The 13,835-nt window shown below is 43.3% G+C and overlaps 1 protein-coding gene across 1 annotated transcript; it reads left to right on the top strand.

The window, feature by feature from the left end:
- LOC149358724 (dihydrolipoyl dehydrogenase, mitochondrial) lies at positions 1–11,171 on the top strand. The gene is made up of 14 exons (XM_089570885.1): positions 1–158; positions 614–701; positions 965–1,044; positions 1,202–1,340; positions 1,979–2,079; positions 2,172–2,315; positions 2,664–2,765; positions 3,302–3,526; positions 4,932–5,068; positions 7,506–7,567; positions 8,885–9,012; positions 9,581–9,718; positions 10,261–10,350; positions 10,917–11,171. The coding sequence occupies exons 1-14, from the start codon at positions 117–119 to the stop codon at positions 10,980–10,982; spliced, it is 1,542 nt and encodes a 513-aa protein (XP_089427011.1). The 5' UTR covers positions 1–116; the 3' UTR covers positions 10,983–11,171.
- Positions 11,172–13,835: the final 2,664 nt, after the last annotated feature.

Raw genomic sequence — 13,835 nt, 5'->3', positions numbered from 1 at the left:
ATATTTTTAATTAACTGTAGTGCACTATCCCACAGCTAAGCGGCGCTGTAGCCAAAGTCGGTCGATTTTGCCGTCTGTTTGCCCTTCCCGCATAGAAAGACGTGCGAAAAGACAGCATGCAGTCAAACTTGTGGGCCAGGCTGATTCCAGCACTTAGGGTGAGTTCGAAAACCCGCTTTAAGCGTGCTATAAAGGCGTACTGAGTGTTACTGTTCACATGAACAGGTCGCTTGAGCACTGAGAAACGCATGCTCCTGATGCACCCGTCCTAAAGATAGCAGACCGAAAGCGCTGGAAACTTTGGCCGGCGTTTTTCGTTCCCGTGTAGGCTGTGAAAGTGTATTATCAAATGAATTGTGCGTAAGTGCCGCTTTGTTCGGGCCACGCATAGCCCCTGTATCGTTTTAGCGCGCAATAGACTGTTGTAGTAGTCTCCTTACAAGGCTGTACGCTAGTTTGGTCATGCGTGCTGCTTCCCTGCGCGCTCTGTCAACTTCTTAAAAAAAGGTTATCAGCACTATCTTCTAGTCTGCCGCGACGTTTCTGTGTTCATTCGTCTCTTGATGTGTCAGTGGCTGCATGTTCCTTGATTCCTGTTTTTGTCCGGATGCAGGCTCCTACCTTGCAAAGGTCAGCCTGCACGGGCATTGTGGTACCTGGTGTCCAAACGTCCCATCATCGAAACTACTCTAGTAGTGCAGGTAAGTGCGTGATTGAATTCACAGCGTTATGATGCCCTAGAACTGGCGACGCACATTAGGCATTGTGCGTCCGTTCTTTGTGTTGTGTTGGTTTCATTCGCGCTCGCCACTGGGCATCAATTGCTCCTGTGACTTCCACTTCTCGTGGCTTTCCTTATATATGCCGCCACTTTCTGAACTGCTGGTGATAATCTGGATGTGTCGGAGATGATGCATTTGCTTGAGGGAATCTGACGACAGGCTCGTTTTTGGACACGCTTCAGAGGAACAAGACCTGGTTGTCATCGGTGGTGGTCCTGGAGGTTACGTGGCCGCTATTAAAGCTGCACAGTTAGGATTAAAGGTTAGTGCTGCAAATGTGTGTGTGTGTGTGTTTTTTTTTTCACAATTTGGTGATCACAGCTAATTTCGTGGTCCCAGCTTTTCTTTATTAAACTGAAAAACACTGCGATCTTGGCTACTTTGAGTTTAATGCAGCAGTGTACTTTATTTCCACGCAGACAACCTGTATAGAAAAGAATGACACACTGGGTGGGACCTGCCTCAATGTGGGCTGCATTCCTTCGAAGGCATTGCTGCACAACTCCCACCTTTACCACATGGCCCATTCTAATGAGTTCAAGAACCGAGGAATCGAAGGTAATTGCTGTTTGGAAATATTGACACTGTGCCTTTCTAAACATATTAGACAGAAAGAAATAACCAGTACTGTCTGAAGCTGTTTTCTCTTTTGTAATTTCTCGACTATTGCAGTGTATAATCAAAGGAATCAATTCGGCACCTATTCTGTTTGGGGTTCTTTTCTTTTTTTGCTGCTTGCATAAAACTGTTGATTGCTGTTTATTGTGTTGTCTTGAGCAATAGGGCTAGAGGTTGTTGTTTTCGGTTGTTAGTATTGTTGCAGGCGGTTGCAGCACTCCTTGCGAGAAATGCTTTTGTGGCTTGAGCCAGTGGCTTAGTTGTTTTGTTTGCACACTACAACCTTATGCATTTACACAGGCGTGCAGGGTCAGTCACACTTAGAGGGAACACGGCTTCGCGTGGGCACGTACCTGCAGAGTGCCATTGCATCTAACCTGTTCACGAACGAATGCAGAGTGGCGCTCGAGAAGAGGGACCTCGACGTGGTACTTCGTGCCATCTTCCCCTTTGCGCAGCCACTCGCAGCCACGTGTGCGCAGCCACTCGGAGCCGTGTTTCCTCTAAGTGTGACTCACCCTGTACATACCAGTGTTCTGTAACGCACATAAATCTTTTTTTTTTTTTTTGCTGCATAGTTGACAATGTACGCCTGAACCTCGAGAAACTTATGGAACAAAAGAGTTCATCTGTAAAAGCCCTTACTGGTGGAATAGCACACCTTTTCAAGCAGAACAAGGTGAGTACAGCAGATTTAGGTGCCTCGAATAACTTGGTGTACAGAAAACATTCCTGCCTGCTGACTATTTCTTTCCAACTTGTATGTTGCAGGTCACACATATCCAGGCTCACGGCAAGATCACTGGCAAAAATGAGGTTACAGCCCTTAAGCGCGACGGTTCGTCAGAAGTAGTAAAGACCAAGAACATCTTAATTGCTACGGGATCAGAAGTAACGCCTTTTGCTGGAATTGATGTAAGTACAGTTCATCAACTTTTCGTGGAAGTCTTGCATAATATATTTTTGTAGTTATAGGAGCTTTGCTCATGATTAAACAGTACAGTCAGCTGTCTGTGCAGTCAAATCTCAATAATTTGAACTTTAAAAGGGCAGAAATTTGTTCACATTTAAGGGGTATTCAAATTAATGCAAGCTCTACTGGTCTTCCCCTGATTCGGAAGTGACTGAAGTGTCTGTTTGAATAAACCAACAGTTCAAATTGAGTGAGTTTGAATTGACTAGGTTCCGCTGAATTATCTTCTATGCATAGCAGACCGATTTGCACTGTTGCGTCAGCGATGCAAAAAATTATTTTTCTGACAGGTGGATGAAGACACCATTGTGAGCTCGACAGGTGCCCTGAGCCTCAAGAAAGTTCCAGAAAAGTTGGTTGTAATTGGCGCTGGCGTAATTGGACTTGAACTGGTGAGTGATGCCAAGCCATATCTCTTAGGTATTTGCCCAGAGAGCGAGTGTGTGCTTGGAGTTTGGCGCGTTGATTGTGGTCTGCTTCATTATTTTTTGGAGAATGCAGATTTCAGTGGTGGACAAGTGAGGTGAAGTTTTATATTTGAGAGCTTGTAAGTTTACTTATAAAGTGGAATGGCATCATGTAACGTCGTTGCATGAGCATCAGTGCCCATTTAAAAATTTTCATAGACTTTGCCTTTTTAGACTCGATGGCTAAGTGCTTATCAGTGTACTGTACAATGCTGTCTATTGCAATTTCGTCCTTATCAGCAGAACCTGAAAAAAAAAGCATAGCGTGAAAAGACGAGTGAACGTTGATTGAGGTTTACTGATTGCAAGTGCTGCCGTTTTGCCTCATAGTTTTAGTAATGAGCTGTCTTTACTTAATTGTTCATTGCTCACTGTAACCATTAGCCCCGATTTTTTTTAATAGTTAGTGCATTTCAAAGACATCTTTTTGCTGTCAGCTGAGGATAACTTTCATGCAACAGGGTTCAGTCTGGTCTCGATTGGGAGCCCATGTGACAGCGGTCGAGTTCTTGGGCCATATTGGTGGCATGGGCATCGACATGGAGATCTCAAAGAACTTCCAGCGCATCCTCACAAAACAGGGCCTGAAATTCAAGCTGTCCACAAAGGTGACCGGAGCCACCCGCTCAGGCAGCACCATCAAAGTCAGCGTAGAGGACGTCAAGGACCCCTCCAAGAAGGAAGATGTAGGTCATCCACCTCTTCGGCTTTTTTCCGAGACTAATGCTATTTTCAAGACAGCCATTTCAGCTCCTAGGTGCAGCAAAACCGCTTCATGCATTCATCTAAAATGTAATAATGGCTTGATAACTTGTGTATACAAGAACTGTGTATATTTAGTTGCTTGGTGGCATTTCTGCTCTCCAGGGAAAAAGAAAAAAGGAAAGTTTTATCTTCTTTAATGTCTACTTTTCTTCAGCCATTCTCACATATGTGGGAATGGCTGTGCTCTTCCAAAGTTCGATCATGCTGAACAAGTCACGAGAGCCACAAGAGACCAAATAATCTAAATTTACTAAGAACAGAAATTGGGTCGAGTTGTCCCTGGTATCCCTTTTAGTAGGTACTGGCTCTTCCCGCTTATAGCTGTTGTTAAACAGTTCCATTTGAGTGCTGGCTTTGGTAAGCTTTCCTTATTTTCATAGTTATTGGAGTTCTTTTGTTGCACAGGTATTTTGGCATAGCAGTTGTGCAGCCACTAACCAGTTTGTGCCTGAAGGATCTTTACTCAACCCATCTGTCTTTGCCAATAAGTAAAAGCATTCAGCATGACAGTGCTGCTCTTTGCTTGAGATTTTGTATCAGTTATCCTTGAATTCTTCTCCTTCACTATCCAGAGGATGTGTGGACTACTGTATGGGTTCTAAAAGCTGCACTTATGTCATACATGCACCTTTTACATTTTCCTTTCACCTTACCTATTGTGTGTGTTTGTAGCTTTGCATGTGCTTCCCTTCCACTTGCCTTTATTTCTCAACATCAAGCCCCTCAGTACTGCGCTACTTATCAATTCCAACCAAAAGTAATAATGCTGGCCAAGCTGCTAGTATTGTTACCAAGAGCAAAAACTGGCTTGTCTACTTTCGAAAGCAGGTGTCGTCCAAGCAAGCTGACACTGCGCTGTGTGATGTCAGCGCGTGTTAAAGAACACCAAGTGGTCTAAATTATTCTGGAGCCCTCCATTACATCATCCCTCATAGCCTGTATATCGCTTCAGGACGTTAAAACTCCACAATTTACAATTTATTTGCCAGAGTGTGAGTGCTTGGCATTTATGCTGCCACATCTTATTGCTGTTTAGGTGCTGTTTCCTGCATGCATACAATAGATAGAGCCCAGTGTGGCACACGTGCTTGGCTGCATTAGATGACATGAGTGGCGACAGGCCAGAAGTGTGCATGTGTGTAAGAAACAGACAAATGCTCGTGCATGTGCAGTTGAGATAGCTGTAGGAAGTGCTGCTATAGCATCGACGAGGAGTTAAGAAGCCTGTTTTTACAGCGGCCCTTAGGGCAGAACTTTTGTGAGTATAGTTGGTGCCATTTGTGATCTTATTCTGTGATTTTTGATGGAATCTTATCACTTTTCTAGCTGGAATGCGATGTCCTCCTGGTGTGTGTGGGCCGGCGACCCTATACCGAGAACCTTGGTCTGGAAGAAATGGGCATCCCAAAGGACCAGCGTGGTCGCATCACCGTCAACTCTCGCTTCCAGACAAGCATCCCCAAGTAAGTGGTTGATCTATATTGGAACCAGGCCTTGCTCCAGTGAACATTAGAACTTTAAAATATTCATGAAAGATTGCCATAGTGACACTGCCATAATTACTGCTGGTCAATTTCATTTTGAGTGAAATTAAGCACGGTTGCTTCAGTTATGCGCACGCTCTTAAAGGATTCCATTCCTGAATTGGTAGTCTCGCAGCTGAATGTCTATTAAAGTTGAGAGTTAATGTTCTGTCATGCGCTTTGTTTACTGTGCTGGTATTAGGAACATATCCGTGAGGAACGTCAATAGGGCTGTAGTGTCAGCGGCCGCAACCAGGCAAAGAAGCTTATGCTGCTGGCATTTTGTGTTTCTGGGCACATGTTTCAGGATTATAAATTTGGATGTAACAAACCTCCACGTAGCGAATTCCTTGTTATTGTGAAATTTCTCTATTCTCCAATGCCACCCACTTTGCAGATTTTGTATTTATGGGCTATATGATTGAGAATGTTGCTGCGGTTAACCTTGATATAACAAACTTGCTATGCCAACTATCTGTTAGATAGTGCTATATTGCTTGAAATTTGGCGGAACCACAGGAAAGTTTGGCAACGATAAAACACAAGCTGCCATGAGATGGTGGTGTAGAAAACCTTTATTGCCAGTGCCCCTAGTCCAGGGCTGTACTGCCATAAGAGGAATATCTTCAATCGTAACAAGTGAATGCAGTCGGCACAACACGCCATGCTCCAGCGGGATCAGTGCCTCTTCATAACAAATGCAGCAGTCTTTACTTTTTTAGCATCACGGCAGGTGGCACTACAATAGCTCATGTTCAAAAGCAGAAAAAAAAACAACAGGACATAGCAAAGAAGACAGAGGACGACATGGAAGGCAGGCCCATCACTGGTGCTCGGTTGCTCGTGTGATTCCGGTGCCGACGGCAGATGCGCGATGGGAGCAGGGATAGCGGAAAGCGCCATTGATGCGAGAAGAAGGCAAGAGTCTGTTTCTTAGGGCATCGGCAGTCGGGCAGGCTGAGAGAGAGATGTGCGGAAAGAGGGAAGTGCTTCCAACTCCCTTGCCTCTACTCTTGTTTCCCAACATATTTTTGTCCCGTGCCTCCCCCTCTTTCCCCAAATTGCATGTAACACTTTTGTGAGCTGTGGTGGCTCCTGCCACACTTGCATTATCAACGTGATTGCGAAACATTTCTCTGTGATTTTGACTTCGAGCAATGGGGTTTACTGTAAGCAGTTCCTAGGCCATTTTGTCTAAACGTGCTTTTCATTTTGGTTTCTATTCCGCATTGTCCTTTCTAGCCTTCACGCAAAAACTGCATGTAACAAAAAATTGGGGACTTTTCTCAATTTTGTGCAGTCCAGGTTTAACTGTGCTTCTTTCCTGATAGATTTTGAAGGAAGAGAAGAAGAAAGAAATGATTACTGAAGAGAATTGTAGACTCAAGCAATGGAGTCAGCTACTCCAAAAACCTTGTTTCTAGTAAAACGGAATAGTTTGGGAGCTAAAAATACTATAAGGGCCAGCCTCTTTCCACAGGAAGATTAGCTCGAAAAGCTACGAGTTCCCTGAAAAGTTGCATCTGAATCATTGAATAATGCTTTCTTCAGAACACGTGATCAGCAAGGAACATTTTCCAAGCATATAGTACTTTACTGGTTAGCAGTACTGTGGCAAGGTTTTTTTTTTTTTTCTGCTTTGTGCTTCAGCTGGTGCATTATTGCAGTAGAAATGTGCTTCAAAGTAGTGTTTGGCCTGGTTGGCTTCAGAATTGTGCTCCACTGGCTAAATGTTAAACAGCCGCGCTAAATTTTGGGACGTGTAATCTCCACTGCGCAGGCTAATTTTTGCACTTCAAACTCTTCAGATAATCTTTGCTCAGTGTCTGTTTTCCTAATTAGTTATATCCTAGCTAAAATCAAGACGAGGAAGTAGACCTGAGCAGGGCATGTAATGCGCAGAGCAGATAGCTGATGGCCCCTCATTGTGATGGAGGGGATTGCAAGGGAAGGTCCAGACTTTGTGAGAATATTACAACCCAAAGCTGGTCTGTTTCTCAGCCATGCTTGTGGCTCGTTATGTATCTAAAGCATTCCAAATACCTTAAGCATAAGAAGAGCTCTGGTCCTCTACCTTCCCAAGGTTAGTCGTTGGTGCTAGAAGAGCCTCGTTTCAAGGCTTAGGAGCACACCTCACTTTTGACAGAGGCTGTACATGTTAGCAGGGGGCAGCAGGAAGTCTGGCTGGCAGGCGAGGTTAAGAAGTTTGTGGGGATTGGGTGGCTGCAGCTGGGGCAGGACAGGATTAATGGGATGTTGATGGGTGAGGCCTTTGTTCTGCAGTGGACGTAGGCAGGCTTATGATGATGATGGTGATGATCGTTTGCTTACTTGTGAATTGACTGAGTTTGGTTGACCAAACGTTTCTTCCTCACAGCATCTATGCAATTGGTGATTGTGTGCCTGGTCCCATGCTGGCCCATAAAGCAGAGGATGAAGGTGGGTGGATTTATGCTTGACTTATTACACCAGGCATACTGTGTGCAACGAGTGTGTATGATTCTCTTGGATGTTATGCGTATAGTATCTGTTGTGTATGCTGTGCACTGCTGTATTGGTATACACATAAACTTTTATTTTCACAGGAGGCAAATGGAATAAGCTGCAGATAAAGTTGTGAGCTTTGCAGAACTGCTGCCTTTTGGCCCTAAGCTGCCGTAATCAGTTTAAGGACATTTGAGGACATGATTGTTGCTACTAAATTCACAGAACTGACAAAACTTGTCTGGTGCCAGGTACAGATTTGTAGAGCAGCTGGCTTGGCATAGTGACATTCATCACAGACAAGTGAAACACAAAAAAGAAAATTCAAGTTGTCAGTGTTGAACTGCTCTGATTTATAAAGGTTAATTGGTGGAACAGTTATCGTGTGATTCTTTAACAACCATAAGCCAGAACTTTGGTCTTAGTGCATGCAGTTTTGAGTTGTCCTCGTCATGTTTTATTTCATTCCTGTGCAGTAATAGTTAAGGCTCCTAGCTTGCTGCAGCAGAAAATTTAGATTCCACGATTTGGAAATGTTAGGAATATAGCGTGAATTCTTTTCCGATAAGAGCTTTTCAAGGTAGCTAAAGCCACCTTCACTGCTAGGCTTTATTCCCGCTAGGAGAAGCCAGCTTTTTAATAACCTTGGGCCAAAGCACGCGCAGATAAGGCAAAAATGATATATTCATGCAGGTAAGGTAACAGTTAACTTTTCCGTAGTACTGTCATTTCTACTGATATCTGTAACAACAATGTAGCAACAATTAATAGGATCATAAATAGCATGTGGCTACTGACACTCAACTCTGTGAAAAATGCCTAAATCCACAATTTTTCACAGTTAGCTGAATCATGGGAAACTAGGGGCCTTAATTATGGTACATTTTTGATAGTGTGTTAATTGTTTTGCAGCTTGTGTTTTGAGAGACACTGCACATCCCTGGTTGAAAGTCTTCCGGTTACAGGGATTTTCTTTTGAAGCTGTATGGTGCAGTGCTTGTGGCGCCCGTCATGCTAAAAAAAGTTAGAAAAGGTTGGAACCAGAGTCTTCGTTCCATTCTGTAGATTTGCGTACTGTGGTGCTCCGTAAACACCCCACCACACGACTCATAAGCAAATACTACGGCCTGAGGACTTTTGAACAGAGCTATACCTGTCTCATAGTATTCTTTGTTGTGTGACTTGTGTCCTTACATTTGGGCCTGCTTGATCAGCAAAATGATGTAATGATGAATGATAGCAGCAATGAAAAATCACTCGCCTCATGTGCAGGCATAGTCTGTGTTGAAGGCATCGTGGGAGGTCCTGTGCACATCGATTACAACTGTGTGCCTTCAGTCATCTACACCCATCCAGAAGTCGGTTTCATTGGCAAGACTGAAGAAGACCTCAAGTCACAAGTGAGAAGCAGATTCTGTTCTCTTTTACAGCGCTAGCGGTTAGAGGAAAGCTCCCCAGTTTTGCCCGGTTTTGCTAGTTTATGCGGTTCCGCCTCTGCATTGGAGCATCCGCGATTAACTGGCCCATTAAAGAACCTAAACAGCTGACATGGCAGGTTTACAACAGCAGTGTTATGGACGAGGTGTAAGACCGCTGCGCAGAAGTCCGTGCCCAGAACACACCATGTAAAGCGAGATGAACGCACTTGGAAGTGTGCTGTGCATGGTCTTTTATTAAAAAAAAAAAAAATGAATGTTTGCTCACATTTTCCTTTTTGCTGCATGAAATGTAAGCCAGGGCCATCAAAACTTCCATATGTGTGCAACGAGCACTTGCGAGTGCTTAAATTTTGATTGGTACTGAGAAAAATTGCTACATTGGTAATTGATTTCTTCAAAGAGGGAGTGCCCAGATTTTGGTTAGTACAGTAACACTGTAATATAAATTATGGCAAGCAACCTTGATGCTTCAACAGCAGTGTGCCATTCTGGCTGAGCGGTGTTGTAAGCGCACTGCCACTTTGCGCAGGGCGTCGAGTACAAGGTCGGCAAGTTTCCCATGGCTGCGAACAGCCGTGCCAAAACCAACAATGAAACAGACGGTGTTGTGAAAATCCTGGCTGACAAGCAGACAGACAGGATATTGGGGTGCCACATGATTGGACCGGTGAGTCCCTGTGCACACATTCTGCGTGAAGGAGAATGCGTGGAGTGCACTGTCTTTCGCTTTTTTTTAGCCTTCATTTTAACACGCATGCTAAAATCGAATTGCTTGCTTTTAGCCTGAAGTATCGTGAACATGTGCTGGTGTTCTTACAACTGAGGCAGAACAATACATCACCTTGGTTTTTGCTAAATAGCACACGAGCATCAGATGTCACTGGTAGTGTGCATTTGGTCTTCCGATCATCCCCACTGTGCGGCTTCATGAAATGAGCTGTAGTGTGCGTGGAATTCAAGTGATCCTTTCTGCAGTCATGACATCAATAGCTGGTGCTAGTGAAATGCTTTTTTGCATGCAACAAGGTGCAATGCTGGGCCAGTTGCCACACCTTCGTATTGCAAGATTAGTGCAAACACAGCTACATAATCTTTTTCTTGTGATCAGCAGGGCTTCAAGAGTCAGCACAGCGTGTGCGCCTTCTTATTTTTTACCTTGGGCTCGATGTTGTAAACTGTTTTCTGACGAGGTTTCTGCGATGCCTGCAGAGTGCTGGTGAGATCATCAACGAAGCTGCCTTGGCAATGGAGTATGGAGCATCTGCTGAGGACGTTGCCAGGGTCTGCCATGCACACCCTGTGAGTAGCACTTACTGGCACTGTCTTGTGTTGCTTTTACGTTGTGCCGCTCTGGTATGGCAGAGAAGGTCACGGGGAACTTTTTGCCTTGGCTGCTGTGGGGTTCAGTCATGATGCAAGAGCATCTGGGTTCCAGGATTTTGGTGCATATTAAAGCAGACCAGGTGGATGAGATTTGTCAAAACCTCTCCACTGACGCATTCCTCATGGCACATGATAAATCCTTTGGATCTGTAAATACAGAACATTGCACACCATCCCCCCCTTCCCTTTTGTAATCATCAGTGTGGTGATAGGACATAGATTCTGTGTTGCATGCCTTCTTGGAGACAAGCGCACATTTTAATGTAGTCAGGTAGAAGACTTTATGTTTACAGAATGGTGGAATTTATAAGTGATTTTGAGCTGACTTAGAGACACGGAACCTGCGTGAATTCAGTTAGGCCATTCCTTCTTTTTTTTTTTTTTTAGAAAATCTGTGGTGCCTAACACGCTGGTGTTCATCAGCTTGTCTTTTGTTGCCTGGCCTCTGAAGTGCAATGAAGTCTTCCTTTTTTCTCTTTCAGACTGTTTCTGAAGCATTTCGGGAAGCAAATCTTGCTGCATACTGTGGCAAACCCATAAACTTTTGATGTGATCCAATTGGTCCTGATGACAGCAATGTGGCATCACATTACCAGTTGGCTGGTATTTTGCCTGAGACAGACAGGCACCATGTGCAACCAACTATAGAGGAGCCCGCGTGCATTGTATAGAGTCATGTTCTTAAAGGAAGCATTACAAAGTGCTCGAAAGTGTAATAAAGCCACTTCTAACACCTACTTGAAGCTTGGCAGTTGTTTAGAGAAGGTGAGGTTTAATTTTTGGACCTTATTATTATTTCTTTTTAAGCCTTCAAGAAATTTTTGTCTTTCATTCCTGCTTGAAATGTTAGTCTTGGGGTTTGTACTTTACAAGTGCAATATCTAGACAGAATCTGGATGAGAAATTTGTGAAGTATATGCATTTGACTCATGGCCCCATTACGAGTACAACATGCCTACAACTTTGATGTACTGGTTTTATTTATATTCTAAATTTCACTGGCCCATTATATACAGCTTGTATTTTCTGCATTTATCGAAGTACTATAACTTGCATTTTGTTTTTCTAAAAAAAGAAAATGGAGCCCAAAATAGCATGCGCATGAGCTTTGTAAGAGGCAAAAGTAGTTGATACCATGTATGGGTGCATGTTGGGATTATATGAGTGTGGCATTTGTTACAACATAGCAAAACCTCATGAGCATGTCAGTCCCTTCTGGTGATTTTAGTAGCCTTAGGTACCTGCCAGTCTTGAACATTTTTTTTTTGTAAGATAGTCAAAAGTGTTTCCAAGTTGTACAGTCTTTGACAGGCTGCATGATTTGCTTTTTGTCTTGGAGTGGATTACTTATGCCACCTTTCAAGCTCTAAACCTCTAAGGTAAGGAAAACCCCTGACCTTACCTTTTGAGGCCTTTTTCATCTTTAGGGAAGCCGTAAGTTCTTCACTATATGAGCACGAAGCAAGCCGTGTAGCCTGGTTACCTTTGGCTAAAACTGCACATTCTTGCACATGCATTATAGGTACCTTTCAGCCTTCTAGAGCTTGTGAGCTTTAATATAAGTCATTATCTATGCTACTTTTGCTGAACTTGGAATTGAAAGCGAATAAACAAATTTATTTTTACATATGTTGTGGGGCACAAAAGCTGCTTGAAAGCTGACGTGGCTCAGTGGTTATGACGCTCGGCTGCTGACCTGAAAGACGCGGGTTCGATCCCGGCCGCGGCGGCCGAATTTCGATGGAGCCGAAATTCTAGAGGCCCGTGTACTGTGCGATGTCGGTGCACGTTAAAGAACCCCAGGTGGTCCAAATTTCCGGACCTCCTCACTACGGCGTCCCTCATAGCCCGAGTCGCTTTAGGACATTAAAATTCCAATAAACTAATGTGCATTAGTTCTTGGCATGTTTTAATATAAGATGGCTTCCCAATATGTAACAATATTCTCAGAAAAAGTCATTGTTTGCAAATATACACAACATAACATGCGCCACAATACAGGGACAAGACAAAATTTTGCTGGGTTCCCAGTCACATTGGAATCACTGGCAATGAGAAGGCAGATGAATGTGCTGGAAAAGCTCGGAACAAAGAAATAAAGAAAGTGTACATTCCCTACAAAGATGGTATGAAGTTGGTGCAGTGCAAATTAAGAAATAAATGGCAGTCGCAATGGAATATCGAAAGAAATAATAAGCTACATTTAGTAAAACCCATTCTAGACGAATGGAAATCATGCTCACACCAAAAACGATTCATCGAAGTTATTTTATGCCGTCTCCGTATTGGACACACACATCTCACCCACAACTTCCTGCTAACAAACAAAGACAAACCTGTTTGCGAGCAATGCGGACATGAACTTACTGTAAACCACATACTACTATCATGCACAAAACTTGAATCATTAAGGAAAAAATATTTTGCTACATTTTACAAAGAACCATTTCATCCAGCGTTGATTTTAGCTGAACATGCACCCATTAGTATACTTGATGTTTTTAGCTTTTTAAGGGAAGCCGGTGTTCTTCAAAACCTGTAATGTTCTGACCCTGTGCTTCTCTACTTAGAACGATACACCTCAGCCACTTTCTCAGTCCTGAGAAGGAGGCTGGGGTTTTTATGAGTAGTTGGGGGCCTCGAGATCCTTGGCAAGCCAAGGATGTCCACGGAGGTTAACCAACTTTTAAAAGCTTCTGCAAACAGCCATTTCTAAAAAGTTTGTATTTAATCAGCCAGGTAATAAAAATAACTTTTAGGCCCTTTACACCACCTTTTTCATCAACTTTGTTTTCACACTCTGCTCAAGCCAATTTTTCCATACCTTGTTCTTGGCGCATGATAGGCTTAGCTGCTTATGCGCTAATAAACCCAACACAACACAACACGCAAATATGAACAAATAATTCCTTGCAATTTTGTATTACATGCTAGAGGTGAATCAAACATCGAACACTAATGACGTCATGCAGTCTTGGCTGCAAATCACTGCTGTAGGTGCATGGCTATGCAAACTATGCCAAGCCATACTCGCCAGTACAGTTATTTTGTAAAAGCCTGTAATCTGTGCAATAAACTGCAGTAAACTGCTCCACTTAAGTAGCATGTGTTATGCCAGCCTGGAAAGCCAATCTTTAACTTGTAGGCTTTAACTTTTAGCAAAGAGGCACATCGTAGTTTTTTTTTATCCTTTCTGGTCTATTCAGTTGTCTGAAGACTGCAGCAGAAACAATATTACTGCTGCCTTTAAAGTTTTTCTCTTAAGATTTTGAGGCCGAACTGCAGTTTGCAGTATGTAAAAATTGCAAATTACACTCGACAGCGCATTTACAGCTGTCAAAAATCCGGTACAAATGATTTAGCACTTTCCTTAGATGCACATTACGACATTTATGAAACCC

The sequence above is a fragment of the Amblyomma mixtum genome, chromosome 2 (genome assembly GCF_055824585.1).
Source record: "Amblyomma mixtum isolate Tamu chromosome 2, ASM5582458v1, whole genome shotgun sequence".
NCBI lineage: Eukaryota > Metazoa > Arthropoda > Arachnida > Ixodida > Ixodidae > Amblyomma > Amblyomma mixtum.
The sequence above is the reverse complement of the archived record's forward strand: the minus strand, read 5'-3'. Positions and strand labels throughout refer to the sequence as shown.

Bases quoted from the DNA above. Each gene is read 5' to 3' on its own strand.
- LOC149358724 (XM_089570885.1), top strand. From the start codon at position 117: ATGCAGTCAAACTTGTGGGCCAGGCTGATTCCAGCACTTAGG. The intron at 1,045-1,201 runs GTTAGTGCTGCA...ATTTCCACGCAG, and splicing joins CTGCACAGTTAGGATTAAAG to ACAACCTGTATAGAAAAGAA. The intron at 10,351-10,916 runs GTGAGTAGCACT...TTTCTCTTTCAG, and splicing joins GGGTCTGCCATGCACACCCT to ACTGTTTCTGAAGCATTTCG.